Source organism: Apis florea, unplaced genomic scaffold (assembly GCF_048593485.1).
Source record: "Apis florea isolate Af1SG1 unplaced genomic scaffold, ASM4859348v1 contig_2274_pilon, whole genome shotgun sequence".
Lineage (NCBI taxonomy): Eukaryota > Metazoa > Arthropoda > Insecta > Hymenoptera > Apidae > Apis > Apis florea.
This window is the reverse complement of record NW_028256550.1, coordinates 2,463,511-2,477,918: the sequence shown is the minus strand read 5'-3', so window position 1 is coordinate 2,477,918 and position 14,408 is coordinate 2,463,511. Positions and strand designations below refer to the sequence as shown.

The 14,408-nt window shown below is 34.1% G+C and overlaps 1 protein-coding gene and 1 long non-coding RNA gene across 8 annotated transcripts in view; one reads left to right on the top strand and one right to left on the bottom strand.

The window, feature by feature from the left end:
* Positions 1–13,717, bottom strand: part of LOC147658359 (uncharacterized) — a 58,709-nt gene extending 44,992 nt beyond the window's left edge. Inside the window, exon 1 of the long non-coding RNA XR_015290644.1 lies at positions 13,259–13,717. This is a non-coding gene — a long non-coding RNA (uncharacterized LOC147658359). The remainder of the gene's footprint in view (positions 1–13,258) is intronic.
* LOC100867828 (venom dipeptidyl peptidase 4) overlaps positions 1–14,408 on the top strand; it is a 214,324-nt gene that overhangs the window by 88,362 nt on the left and 111,554 nt on the right. For all 7 annotated transcript variants that reach the window (XM_086902911.1, XM_086902914.1, XM_086902912.1 and 4 more), the window contains one exon: positions 7,901–7,953. In XM_086902911.1, coding sequence (XP_086759037.1) covers positions 7,901–7,953 — 53 coding nt within the window. The remainder of the gene's footprint in view (positions 1–7,900; positions 7,954–14,408) is intronic.

The following is a 14,408-nucleotide window of genomic DNA, read 5'->3' as shown; positions in this document are numbered from 1 at the left end:
ACTTGTGCAAGTTAAATAAAAGTAGATTAAAAGTAGATATATAAGTGATGGAATCTATAATTTTAGGACATAATTTTCGATCGGGTTGATCTTCAACGGAAACAAATTCCAAGCATTTTGAAACTTTATGAATACGTTCAAAGATTTTGAATAGACAAAAGAAACTTTTTTTACAGTCCAGCGGGGAAAAGAGGATTAAATAACAAAAATAATTAAACGTATAATCTAAATAGATTAAACCCAAATTAGTTTCAATTTTTATTTTCAGGTGGCGTTGTTTTTCGAATATTAAATTAACCGACGATAAAAGGGAAAAACAAGAGGTTAAAAATTCAATTTTCACTCTTCGTCGAGGTAAATTATTTCCCCGCTAATTTTCCTAGATTTTATTTCACCGATAAACAAGAATTTTTCGACTAGACACACGTGTTAAATTACCAGAGCTAACCAATTTTTCTCGCGTGGACCTTAATGCCTGCTGTAATTTGCCCAATTTTGGCAACCGCTGCACGGCAAAAGGAATAATTGATACAGGATAACAGGAAGCCTCGTCCGTTCCACAATATTTTATGAATATCACCGAAAGAGATACTCGATATTTATACCGTGTTTCTTTTAATCTCAACGATATCGTTCATTCCTTGCCATTGATACAATTTCTCTAAACTCAGTCTCATTTAATGTATAATACATTAAATCGATACAAGCGTATCTACGCAACAACGAGATGGAACGTAGAAATCTATATCCTTTCTAAATATCTTATTTAATGCTTATATTCTCTTATACCCAGTCCAAGCTTTCGCTTCTTCATATTCCTTCCAAAGTGTACATTTTATAATTTTATTTTATCCTCGTCTTCAATTCTTTCGCCGCAAATCGAAAAATTTTCCTCGATCACCTCCCCGCTGCGATTGCCTCTCGTAAACAATGGTCGGAAAGGGGGAGGGATCGAGTGGAGACGATGAGGAAAGAAGTTTTAATCGCTTTATAAGTCGCGAGGAAAAACTTGGATAAATATAATAACCGAGACACGGATGGAAACTTGTTAAACTGGTGCACGTCAACCGAGTTAGGCGTCGCTGTGCGTGCAATTATTAATAACAATTATCTGAAAAACTTGTTGTTGGCGAAACCAAGCAGAGGAATTGTTGCCGAGGAATTTTATTTAAAAATCGTTAAGAAATTTAAAAGTAATCGAGTTTAACTTTGCGAAATGAATCGATTATGTTTCGTTTGTTTATTGCGTAATATATCGTTGTTATTTCAATCGATTTAATTTCACGATTGATAATTATTTATAATATATCTCTGTGAACGGTGTACGATTTTTAAACATTTCTCTGGAAGAAGAGAAAAATCGATGTAAATTCTTCAATTCCGTTTTTACATCCCATTGAAAAGTACGCGGAGACGCTCTCTCGTTTTATTTAATTAATCGAAACATAAGTGATTTTTGGCAATTTCCTTTCTTTTTCGTAGATAATAATGGAAATATACCACATTTTGCAGGATCGATATACAACTTGAATCAATTTATTAAAATGAAAAAATTGCTCAAAGAAAACTATTCTTCTTTCAATAACTATCAATAATACGAACGATTTGTTTCTCGAATTGTTCTTATTCATTATATCACTATGGATTCCCAATCAACCAAACCAATCCCTTTTGGATACGCTGCAACATCTGAAGAAAACTACCCGCGCGTTAAAACGAGGCGTTGATCGAAAAAAGAAAAAAATATACTTTTCTTCCAGAATCATTTCCAAGCGAGTTTCCACTCGTCCAATGAATTGTTAACAACGAAATACATCTGCCTCACAAAGATGCAGGAACGGATGATGATTCAACGCATGCCAGAAGCAAAATTTTCTTTCTCTGCCTCCGCTACATTTGTCTCGTTTAAAGAATTCATATTCTTTTTTCACGCCGTGCAATCTTTATGCTTCGTCTTCTCAACTCGAATCAACTTTTTTCAACGACGAATTAATTATTTCGATATTAGAAAGTAGAATTTTACGAATTTTTCAGAGGGATGGAGATTATTTTTAGTTTAAAACCAGACCCTTCTCTCCCTTAGGCTTTGACAGATCCGCTTTAATTAATTATTAAAAATTATGCAAACCGGTCACAAAGCTTCCACCAACTGCAACGGGGGATTAAAATTTCATTTCTCGAATTCATCTCCTCCTGTTTCGATCTACCCCTTCAGCAAACTTCAGACGTCGCGTGATTCTACACCGAGGATTTCACTTTTAAACAAGTTTCACACTCTCAATCGCTTCTCTTGTAAAATATTTCCTCTTTGTAATGTAGAATGATACGCGAGTGGAGAAAAGCCCTCCTCTCTTTAAATTACTTTATTTCGTTCAGCCTTCCTCTTCTTTTCTTCTCCTTCTTAAGCACCTTCTTTATTCTACCACTCCTCGACTTAATTATCGAAATATGTTGGATCAAGAAATATTATTCAATTATTCAATTCGATTTGAGAAAGAAAAGACTGTTCTCACGAAGGTGAAAACTTGGAAACTGTCGTGACTCGAAACCGGTCGAATTGCAGTCATCGAGCGGCCGAACGAGGATCTCGAAAATGTCACGGTGATGTTATGGTGAATTAATTTCCTTCGAATAAACTTAAGAGGGTTCGATCGTTCGAATGAATTGTACAAAGATATGCGCCTCGTAAGAGAAACGCATCACGGAAAATTAATCGTTATTTCTTTCTATTCAGACACACTTGATTTCTACTTACGTAATTTTTCGCAAGTAGATAAATTTATGAAACTCTATTCTAAATTCAAGTCGCAAAGTAACGAAGCATAATTGCGTGAATTAGATGGATAATTACAAATAGTTCGAATTTTTCATCGGCGATGCAAAAAGAAATTACAACCACTCCCTAAAGAAACTAAAAAGTTTCTAATCCCAAAGATGAGGGAATTATTCGTATCCCCCACGAAATCGAACCTCGGCAAAATTTCCCCGCCGAAAAAACGAGGGTGGAGAGAGAGAGAGAGAGAGAGAAAGTGGTAAACGGGATGTGTACACATCCGAGCGAATTGCACTCGATCACAAACGTTGGAGAATTCACAAATAGCTTCGGGACGAGGGTAATAGAATTTGCAATTTATCAAGACAGGATGCGACTCCTAAATTGAATCGTGCAAGTCGAAGCCGCAGGGGTGGCAAGTTTGCCCCGGTAAAATTGAAGTTTCCTGTGTTGGTTGGCGGTGGGGGAGGGGGAGAGAGAGAGAGAGAGAGATTAATTACAAAATCGAAGTAGCCCCGTAGCGAAACCGTGACACGGTGTGCAACGCTCGTCTGTGACGTTGATGTCAAAACTGGGGGAATTCCACGGAGTTCCAGGAACCGCAAATTTGACGTCGCGGCGACACCTCGAAATTCGAACACGATCGAGTATGCGTGGCATTTCGCGTCGAAAAGAATTAACGAGAGAGGGAAGAAGAAACCGTTTAAATTTTTGTAGACGAATTACAGAGATACTCGTCTTCTAGCGTTCGACGAACACCATTTGTTGTTTTCTTAATTGCGGCGAGGGGTGGAGATTCGTTAGTTGCATCGTATTATCGGTTCGCAAAGGAGGAATAATCCTTCACCTGTTTTCTTCACTTCCATTATTTATACTTATAATAAATGGTTTTGTTTGACCAAGAGATTAGATTTCAAGAGAGAATTTGTGTGGCGAGGAACAATTCGAAGAAGGAAAATTAGAAAGCGATCGTCCGCTATTATCTTCGATCTATAAATCAATTTTTTCAAATTGCTGGAAAATCTTCCTTTTCGGAAATTGATCCGCCATTCACGAGGCGACGCGTTTAATTAACCGCTGGTAGGGGGCCGTTGAATTAATCGTGTCGTGGATTTTTCGACCGGGTGACAATCTTTTTATTACGAAATCTGGCGAGTCTCGGCAGCTGTGAACAAATATCGATTATATAGGCAGGCCGAAAAATGGAGGGAACATTTGTGAGCGATGTGACGAATTATCGGTGGAAAATAACACTTTGCTTTTTTTTTATAAATCTCTCGTCACAGAAATTTACCGAGTTCTAGAGTGAAAAGTAATAATGAATAAGAAACGAAGATTTGTCGAGGGGCATATTATTTTTCGAAACGCTCTCCTACTTTCCTTTACGAATTTAACGTGCATTCGAATTTAGATATAGTAACACGTGAACCGATGTGATAACTTAAATGCAATGGATAAAATGTGACTTTGTGTCAATATAGAATAAATGATTGTTATTTAATATTGCTCTTTAAAAGTATTAAATGATCGCGTTATATTTCTTTTTTCGATGGTTGGACGGACGGGTGATGGAAGTTGTCGAGCAATTTTTTTCCCCGCCAAATCGAAAATGCTGATGGACATTTTTATAAAAGAGCTTTGTTTCTAAAAAACCTAATTTGAGAGCACTTTCGAAGCACGTCTAGTGCTCTCCTCCATGGAAACATGTTCGAATCCATTACCTGTCCGTTATCAAGAGAGACGTACTATTTTAGAAATTGTTGGTTTCGATTCTCGCCCGATTTCTTGATCGAACGAGTTCAACCGAAAAGAGTGAAAAACGAGTGAGTGAAACAGAGGCAAAAGTTCAATATTATTTTTCTTCTTTCATCCATATAAAAATTAACATATAACTCGGGTTTACAACTCATTATTATTGAGATTATACAAGTCAACACGAATTGCTTGTAATTTAACAAATAAACCAATATCTTAATACTCCAACTTTTGTATTCGTTTCTCTAGAATTGACTCTTCAATTATATACAACGTGTAGAGAAGAAACCAAAAATAAATTTTTTATTAGAATAGTTTTTTTATTACGAATATGCAATATTTAATAATTCGATAATTATTTGATAAGAAAAGTGGAAGGATTTTTTCGAGAGATCTCCTTCAAAGCAATTATCTCGTAATTACGCATTGTGAAAAATTTTATACTTCACTTTATTTTACGCCAAAGTAATACGAGATAACTTTTATAGCAATACGATAACGAAGATGAAATGTGGCATAGTATAATAACAATATAAAATAGCATAGTTTAATGATCAATGCTCGAGGGTCCTCTCAAACCAAACTAAAATATAAAAACGTAACAGTTGTGGGGCAAATTCTCTGTCGAAATTACGAAATTATTTTTTCAATCACCACTTTAATCATCCTTCGTGATAAAAATATCCCAAACACACAAAAAAACAAAAAACGTTTGAATAAAAATCATTATCTCCATCAATGATTATCATTTTTCTATTTATCGAAACTACAAAAAAAAAAAAAAAAAAAAAAAAGAAGACTTGGATTCGTTCAGACGCGAGCGAGCAACGAACACGATTTAAATATTTGTCGCTTAAATATTTATCCCCACTTTAATTATCATCCACTCTGATCTCATCGAGGAGGCAATGAAAAGGAAAGATGATACACACACGATGACGTGGGGAATACGCGGAGGTTTAAACGCGAGTCACGCAAGGGGAAGGCGCGAATCCAACGAGGCGAAGGTTAACACGGCAGACGAGGAAAAGTGAAAATTGTCCGAAAAGATCGATAATCGCGACACGCGTTTTTCTTTTTTTTTTTTTTTTTTGAGAGTCGATTTCATGCCTCTGGTTTATCGGCTCGTGATGCGCGAGATCCTGTCTCGAAAGAGTTAATGGAGAGAGAGAGAGAGGATGTCATGAATCCTTTCGTATCGTTGCGCGCTGTCGATGCAATGTGTTCGATGGTATCTCGCCGCAGCTCCATGCTCGGATTATTTATATCAATCCGCTTGTCTTTCGTTGCTTGGCCATTGGGGGGAGAAGGTTCTGGTGTATTTTTTAAAAATATTGTTTCATTAATCATTCGTTTATCTAAAATTCCATTCGATGATCGTTCGATCGTTTTTAAATTTTTTTTAAATTCTCTCTTAAATTCGTAGAAAGGAAAGATTGGAGGCATACGTTTGGTACGCGTAAGCGAGAGAACTGTGATACACAAGATTACCATCTTCGTACAATAAAAACTGAAACTCGGGTAGCGAACTTTTTGATTATAAATATTTTTCCTTTCGCATTTTAATATCATTAAACTCGTTTCAATTAAAAAGATCTTTTCTCATCTTTTTTAATTTCGACGATCGGAAAGGGCTGATATTATCAACGAAGTTTCATTAAACGATATTTCGACTTTTCATTTTCAATTTTACGCACGAAATTTACCGCGGCGTTAAATTTCACTCCCCTTTTAATCGAGTTTCTGAATGATAATTAATGAATCGGAAAAGAGATGTCACGAATTAGAATTTCGTTTTTCTTTCGAACGATAAGATGTCAGGGAAACGGGGGCTTTTAAACGGGACCCGTCACGAAAGCGCGAGAACGAACACGCGGAGGAAAGAACCGGGCTCGCCATTATTGCATCGTGTTGTTCGAGGTCGATAGGAAAGTTGCGTTTGAATATCCGGCGAGAAAGATGAATTATAGCGCGCGATAAAGGCATTCGTACGAAACGCGAGGGGAGGAAAACACGACCGCTTATGTTGGTGGAGATAAGCGAGATATCGTCGAGATCTCGGAAGAAAAAGGCGAAATTGCCAATTTTTTTCGGGGGAGGAACAACGTGGAAGAAAGTCTGCTATTTCGACGTAACAATTTTAAATCAATATTGAAAATTGTACAAAGAGAATATAAAAATACGTGGAGAAGTGTTTTTTTTTTTAAATATCAACTTATAAACGTTAATGTGATTCTTGGACATCGAAGAATCATTCCATTCGATGTCTGAATAAATTTTATTATTTTTTACTTATTATTTCCTATTCCTTCTAGCCATTGACTTTCTCTCATTATATTATACTCTTCTCGTTATATATTTTTACAGGTAAAGATTGAAAATACAAAACCATAAGAAAAATATAAGTAGGATTTCTTTTTAGTTGAAATAAACATCGAATAAAAATATTGTTCTACTTCTTATTTCTTATCAATTCTTGATAAAGTGAAAAATAAATAGATCGAATTACTACTATCATTTCGTTCTATTTTCGTTCGTAGAAAAGATATGGATATTTTCCACGCACGATACAAAATTCCCGTGTCATCGAATGATACATTTTAAACGTGATTTAGATTTGTTTTAAAATCCCTCCGTGGAGCAAAGTATAATTATCCTCGTAGCTTTCATTCGAAATTGAAAATTATGATTACGTAGCGGTCTCGTCGTGTCTCGTAATTAGCACCGGTATTATAAAACGCGTTATCGTTATGGCGCCACACCAGAGAGACAGTGCACCGCGATGAATGGTTTCAAATAAATATTTCGTAGAAAAAGATTCGTTGCTCGATATCGAAATAAAAATGAATCTAATTTTTTCAATTCACGGAAAAATACACGCATTTGATCACAAAAATCACGATGAAACCGCATTGTTATTCCTTTTATTATCCTAAGCAACAGTGTATCGCACGATTACCACTTTTCTAACGAATTCCTGTTATCCTTTTAAATTTCTCTCTCTCAGACACACATTGAAAAAAAAAAAAAAAAAAGAAAACAAGTGTCGCATCATGCGCCTTCCCCGTCACCTTTAATACTCGACTCTGCAGAGACCACCCCCGGGATGCAATTTGCTATCTCTCGAACGTGATTCACCACCACGGAAAGGGAAAGGAGGAGAGAGAGAGAGAGAGAGAGAGAGAGAGAGAGAGAGAGAGAGAGAGAAGGGAAAACGACGACGAGTAAACGACAGCGGCGTCGCGATAAGCCCCGGGACATTTATTTAACCCTTAAAAGCTTGGCGGCATCCAATTTCCTCCCCTCCCCCGGTCTCACGCCACGCCACACTCGGCCAATAAACATTCTCCGTTGCTCTTCTTTCTGTTGCAGCTCTATCGACACACGTACCTGGCCAACTACAAGATCGTGAACCTGGACACCTTGTAAGTAAACGAGCCCTCGTGGCCTCGTTAACAATTTGACACGATCTTTCACAGATTCGCATTCTAATCCAGCCAGAAATCGAGAAACCAATATCTTCATCCATTCAGACCGCTTCTTAATTCGTTCTCTTGTTGATAAACGCTTATATCAGATTCGGCCTCCACCATCTTCTAATCGTGCTCGTTCGCCGGTTATGAACTCCCCTCTTCGAGATACCGTGTCCTCTGTTCGCGATTCGGATTCTCCACTGGACGCACAATCAAAGGAAGAGATATTATGCACGGAATAACCGAGGTATATTAACCTCTTGAGACCCATCCTCGAGGATGTATTTAAGGGAAAGGATACGTACGTATTATCCGTTTATATCGCGGATCATAATTTCGTGAAATTTTGCGAGCGAAACGGGTACATATGTATATCTATTTTAATTCGTAGCTATTGATAACGAGAACTTATTATCGCGAATGTACACGAACTCGTGTGCGATAATCTCGATAATGCTTGCAATTTGAAACGTAGGAGTCTTCATCGAGGTTTGGAAAAATATATAAAAAAAAAAAAAATCGGGCGTTATTCTATTTCGAAGAAATTCAAAAAGAGATCCCTCTCTGGAACGAGATATTCCCTTGGGGCATATGAATCAGAGATACATCAAAGATCGCCTATTACCAAATGTCTTGATATTGAGAAGTCGATTTATATCCAACCTTCTCGAAACGTTGGATCTCGATCGGTCCAAGGGATCGAATAAGAGGAATTTCGTGAGAGGGATACGATTTAAAAACGTAGGTGAGCTAAGTAGCTACTGGTTTATTAAATTTATCAAACTCGATAAATATTAAACTCGCAATAAAATTAAATCGTTTGCGAATTTCTTTCTATTTCTTTTAGAAAATACAAGTAAATGATTTCTTTCTTTCCTGCTAATCCATCTGCTGTTCGAAACCATGTATCGATCATTTAATCCCAAGTTAAACTGTATATTTCGACACGTAACAATCTGATAATAGCACCAATTAAACCGTAGCCACTTTCAGAAGAGTCGACTGATTAATCGGAAATACCGTTGAACGGTTCATCTTAGGGAACGGAGAGAGGTTTGGAATACCAATTCTCGGTGGATTATCCGCTTGGCAAACGACGTTGGCCCGGAAGCTGACGAAAAGCCACGGAAGCCTTCCGCGAGCGAAAGTTCCGCGTAACAACCAATATTGTTCGAAAGGTTAGAGGGAGGATCGAAACGATTTTAAAAACGCAACTTTTTGTTCGCGCCACCCTGAAAACTTGGAAAAAAGCGGTTATTATACCAGTTACTAACCGTCCATCGCGCCAACCTTCGTAAAACAAAACTGCCACGGTTATTCTTTAATGACTTTCTCGTGTAATCCCTCCCTCTCCCACCCCTCGATCCAAGTGCTGCGCATTGCATAATTCGTGTAACTTTGCCTCTAAATATGACTACTGCGCAACTGGAGCGTGCAACGATTATATCCAGCGAGTGGAGGTAGAGGTATCAGTTATATAGACGTCGATAGGAGGCTAGGTAATCGTTGGTGTAGGCTACAGATATAGGATCGTGTAATTGAATTGCGATTGTGGCTGCAATAGGGTGTTGATTGCTTTGTTTGAAGTAATATTATTTTAGAAGAGAGAGAGAGAAAAAGATAGGAAAGAAAGAAAAAAAGACGTAACTTTTGCACTACGGTTTAAGGAATAGCCTTTGATCATTGACGATAATATCTAGAATTTCTTTTATAAAGCGTATTGGATTTCTTTTAAATGAATTTTTACGTGAATGGATATTTTTTGTTGTATAAAACTCGATACTTTTCGTGATAATATTTTAATCGAATTTCTTTAAAAAAGGATTTACAACAAATATTTACCCTCCAAACATTCCCTCCCCCCCCCACTATTGTTCTTTTATTATCATCGTTTAATCGATCGATGCGTGAAAAATTTTATTTCATCCACTTGGAGATTGTTCGAATTTTAATTTTATTTTAAGAGAAAATGCAATAAAAAAAGAAAAGAAAGATCGGAGAAGCTAAATCGGACGAACGAAGTGGGCAAGGTGTGTAAGTGCCAAATCATTTTTCTCGATACGATAGGATAAGAATATGATAAGAAATAGTTTCTTACCTCTCCATGCATTACAAGTGCGCCGTTTTTTATGCGATTTCTTAAGAATAAAATTTATTCGTAACTTTTAATCTCTAAAAAAATCTTGGATAAATTAAAATATTGTAGCTGAACAATTAAAAAAAAAGGACAGAACATATTTATCTTCTAAAGAAATATAAGATTTGAAATATCTTGAAAAGTATCGAATTTTCATTGAGTGAATTTTCATTATACGTAAAAAATGAGACGAAAAATTTTTGACAATTTATACAAAAAAATTATAAAATTACGTTTAAAAAAATGAAATTGTATTTTGCAACTAAACTTGTGCATTTTTTAAAAACTTTTTAGAGCAGTTAAAGAAATTATGTATAAAGTTTTTCTAATATCTTTTTAATTTATTAACAGAATCGCAATCTGTTGCAATTGATACACCATGTATAGTTAAATCACAAATTATCTGATCTTTGATTGGTCAACTGACAAAGATGTCAAAAAAAAAAAAAAAAAAAAAAACGCCTAATTGAAGTCGTTCTCGTAATTACAACTCGATAATTCCAAAGATATTCCTTCTAATTATTTGCCATTTCCATTTCAGTAATTTCACCATGGTGATTGCGATAGACATCAAAGCAACATGAATCTGATCCTTTTTGTTGCACGATTCTTATTAATTTCTCGTTCGTAACAGTGCAACAGTTGCATATAATCGGAAATTTCATAATAAATATATATTATTTTGTAATCCTTTTTTCCTCTCTCCTCTTTGAACGAAAATTTTCCAGTGTTGAGTTTTTTTACAACAGTTCCAAGATTTCGTGCTTGAAGAATTACGAAACTTGGGAACTTTCGATTGTATTATTATATTCTTCTCGAGGTATTTATCATACTTTAGAAACAAAAAAAAAAAAATGAAATGGAACTGACAAAGTAATCGAGAAGAAGAAAAAGAGACGACACATCATGTTTATCAATTTCTTAATTTTTACATCATAAGTTTCTTCTATATCATTAATCTACCTATTTCATCGTCTTGAATGTAATATCATGTAGTATACACATTTAAAAATATATATTCCATTGTAGAATTAGAAGATAAATAGTTTTAAATCTGTATAATTGAAATAATTCAATAATTGAAATAAAATATAGTATTTGAATTATTGATGCTTAATATGAATTACAACCAATTAAAAAAATTAAAATATAACATCTTTTATTTTCGAATATTCAACCTCAATCATCAGCAATAAATAATTTCTTTAAAATCCCATATCTACACGAATAACACTACATCATCGTTCGTCATTGAATCATCATTAATTTAAAAAATTTAAAAAATACAAGGTATCTTAAAAACTTTCATAATAAATATAACATCAAGCAAAGATATCATTTATCGATATCACAGGTGAACCAAAGAAATAAAAGAATAGGACGTATAATTTTCCTCCTTTCCTATCTTTATAAATATGATAATCGTCGAGAAGAGGCAATAAAGAGATCACACGAATAATTGCGGCAAGAAAATGCGGAATAAAACCGTAGTGGAACGAGTTGATAATCCAAGAACAAAAAAAAGGGGGAGGGGGAGTGAGAGACATAATGCGCATGAATGACTTCGATGGCGTGACCAGAAGTACGAACGAACCTCTTTCTTGACGATGACATTTTTCTCTCTGCCTGCACTCAGCTGGCTCCACGAATTTTCCACGTGCCATCGAAAATGAAATTCGTCGTCCTCCTCTCGGATATGAATTCCAGATTTCAATTTACCGATGCACCATCCCCTCCCTCTTTCTTGTCTCACGTTCGATATCTCACAAAGATGACGTCTAGTGAAAATTAAGGATCGAAGATCGAAAATTGCATCGTGACTTTCTTTCGTAACTTTTAAAATTAGCTTTCTCGTGATTTTCGCGTGATTATAGCGAAAGTATTTGGCAATAAATAACACAACATGCTTTGTTTATTAATTGTTTAAATAAAGAAGCATGCAAAGTAGATGAGATGTAATAATTTTAGTTAGCGATGAATATGAAAATCTTGCAAAATGAATGTTTATCGTCTTGTCGAGAAATAAGTTTCTCTTATAAATTTAAAATAATTAAAAAACTACGTTTTGAAACGTTACGATACATAAAATATTCATATAATGATTAATTTTAACAAATAAATATTGTATGCGTATAATATTTCTAAAAAATTACTATCTGTTGTTAAAGTATTAATTAACAAATATCCGAAAAGTAGTAAAAATATATCATGCATAATAAATAGCTATTCATACAATTAAATTTCATTAAATACACGATATGAATAATGTAATTTAAATATAAAAAAAGAAGAAATTTTATTTTAAAATATTACGCGTTGTAAAAAAACGAAAATATAGAATGCATGAAATTATTTATAATCATATGAATAATTGCGAAAATTTTATTAAACCTAAAATGATACAAGTAGAAAAGCTTAAAAAATTAATAAAAAAAATCAATGCAATATTATTTGAAAATTATATAAATTTGAAAATTAGTTATTAATCTATGTTTATTCGGCAATATAACTAAGATATAGCAAGAAAATAATCAAGTTAATAAATATATTAATGAGATATTAATAACATTTTCTTAAAAATAATCTTTTAAATAAATCAATGTAACACGTTATAACGATATAACAATAAAAATGATTATGATTTAAAAGAGTTTAATAAGAGAGAAAACTTTTTTCAATCCTTTATGGAATTTCTGATAACACGATACAATGTACGCGTTATTTTATGAATCAATATAGCGAAATAATGGATTGAATATCTCACTTTTAAATTATAGGTTACGTAGCGAATGAATATCGAGAGAGAGAAAAAGATTATATTCGTTTTTCTATATTCGTAAAAAATACAAATGTTGTCAAAAAATATTATTTTTTACAATTTTATATTATCCTTTCATAATTTCTAAAATGAATTATTTTCAGAATATTTTTATATATAATTAGTTATTTTAAATATAATTAGTTATTAAATTCAATTGAATTGTTTTCTTTTTTTGCTTTTACACGTTAATTTTATTCGTTACATAACCTTATTAATTTATTTGTGTCTTTAACAAAAACGTAAAACAGTTTACGAATTAAATGATTTTTATAAAGAAATATGCAATTATTCTATCATACCTTTTCCGCCATATTGTTCTTCTTTCTTCTACAAGGTTTGCTAGAATATTCCATTTGACGTCATACACACTTTTAATTCGACACAACCGTAGTATTACCTAACATTGCAATTAAATTTCAAAACGGGAAATAACTATTTCCATTTCTCTCAATCTAAATTAACCAGACAGATACTAAACGAAATGCTAAACGAATTATAGATCGGGCACGTTCAAATAAAATATTCTCTTTACACAAGGAACACAGCTTGTTTCTAACACATAATCATACAAGCCTCTTTGAACACGAGCCACACAAGTCTCTTCGAACACAAATCACATAACACAACGTGTAAATCATCGATCAATATAATTTTTTCCCTTCTTTGATCGAAATAAATAATTTTCTTACGAAATTTATATCGACGACACAACGTAACCGTTGAAACTATTGAAACGCGGAATTTGTCAAACTAAGCGCGGTTTAATAGATGTCGCTGTGGTACACCGAACACATGAATCTCGAATATAATAGGTTGAATAGCAATAACAAGGAACCAATGAAATTCGAAATTCCAATGAACGAGAAATTTGATTGGATAAAGAGGAAGAGAAAGAAAGAGAGAGAAAGAGTGCATAGAAAAGAATATATAATATAGTGTAACAATATATATATATATATATATATATCGATATACATAGTGAAATCGAATAAATGAAATTAAAGAAAAGAAATATAAATTCAAACTACGATTGATTATTCGTGATCTATTGACTGGAGGTTTCGAATCGTTTGTTATTCATATCTGGATGAATATATCTGTTGTCTATGCGTATTTTGTGAACGTCAAACGTTTAAAACGTTTAAAACGTTAAAAATTGGTCAAAAACATTTTCCAGGATACAGTTGAAAAATTCTTTCGAAAACATTGCGGCCTCTGTTCAGTTTTTTATTTTTCTATTTTTTTTTTTTCTCATTTCCTTCTTCCCTCCCTCTGTTTATTCAATCAAGGTTCCCCAAACTCGGATCAAGTCATTTAAACGAATTTGATTACGAGCGAAACAACGGTACATACGAACGCACAGAATTCCATCAATTTTTATTCCGCACGAACGGCTAGGACCTTTGCCGAATTCTGTTTCCGCCTCGAGATGGTTTCATTGTCGTTGGT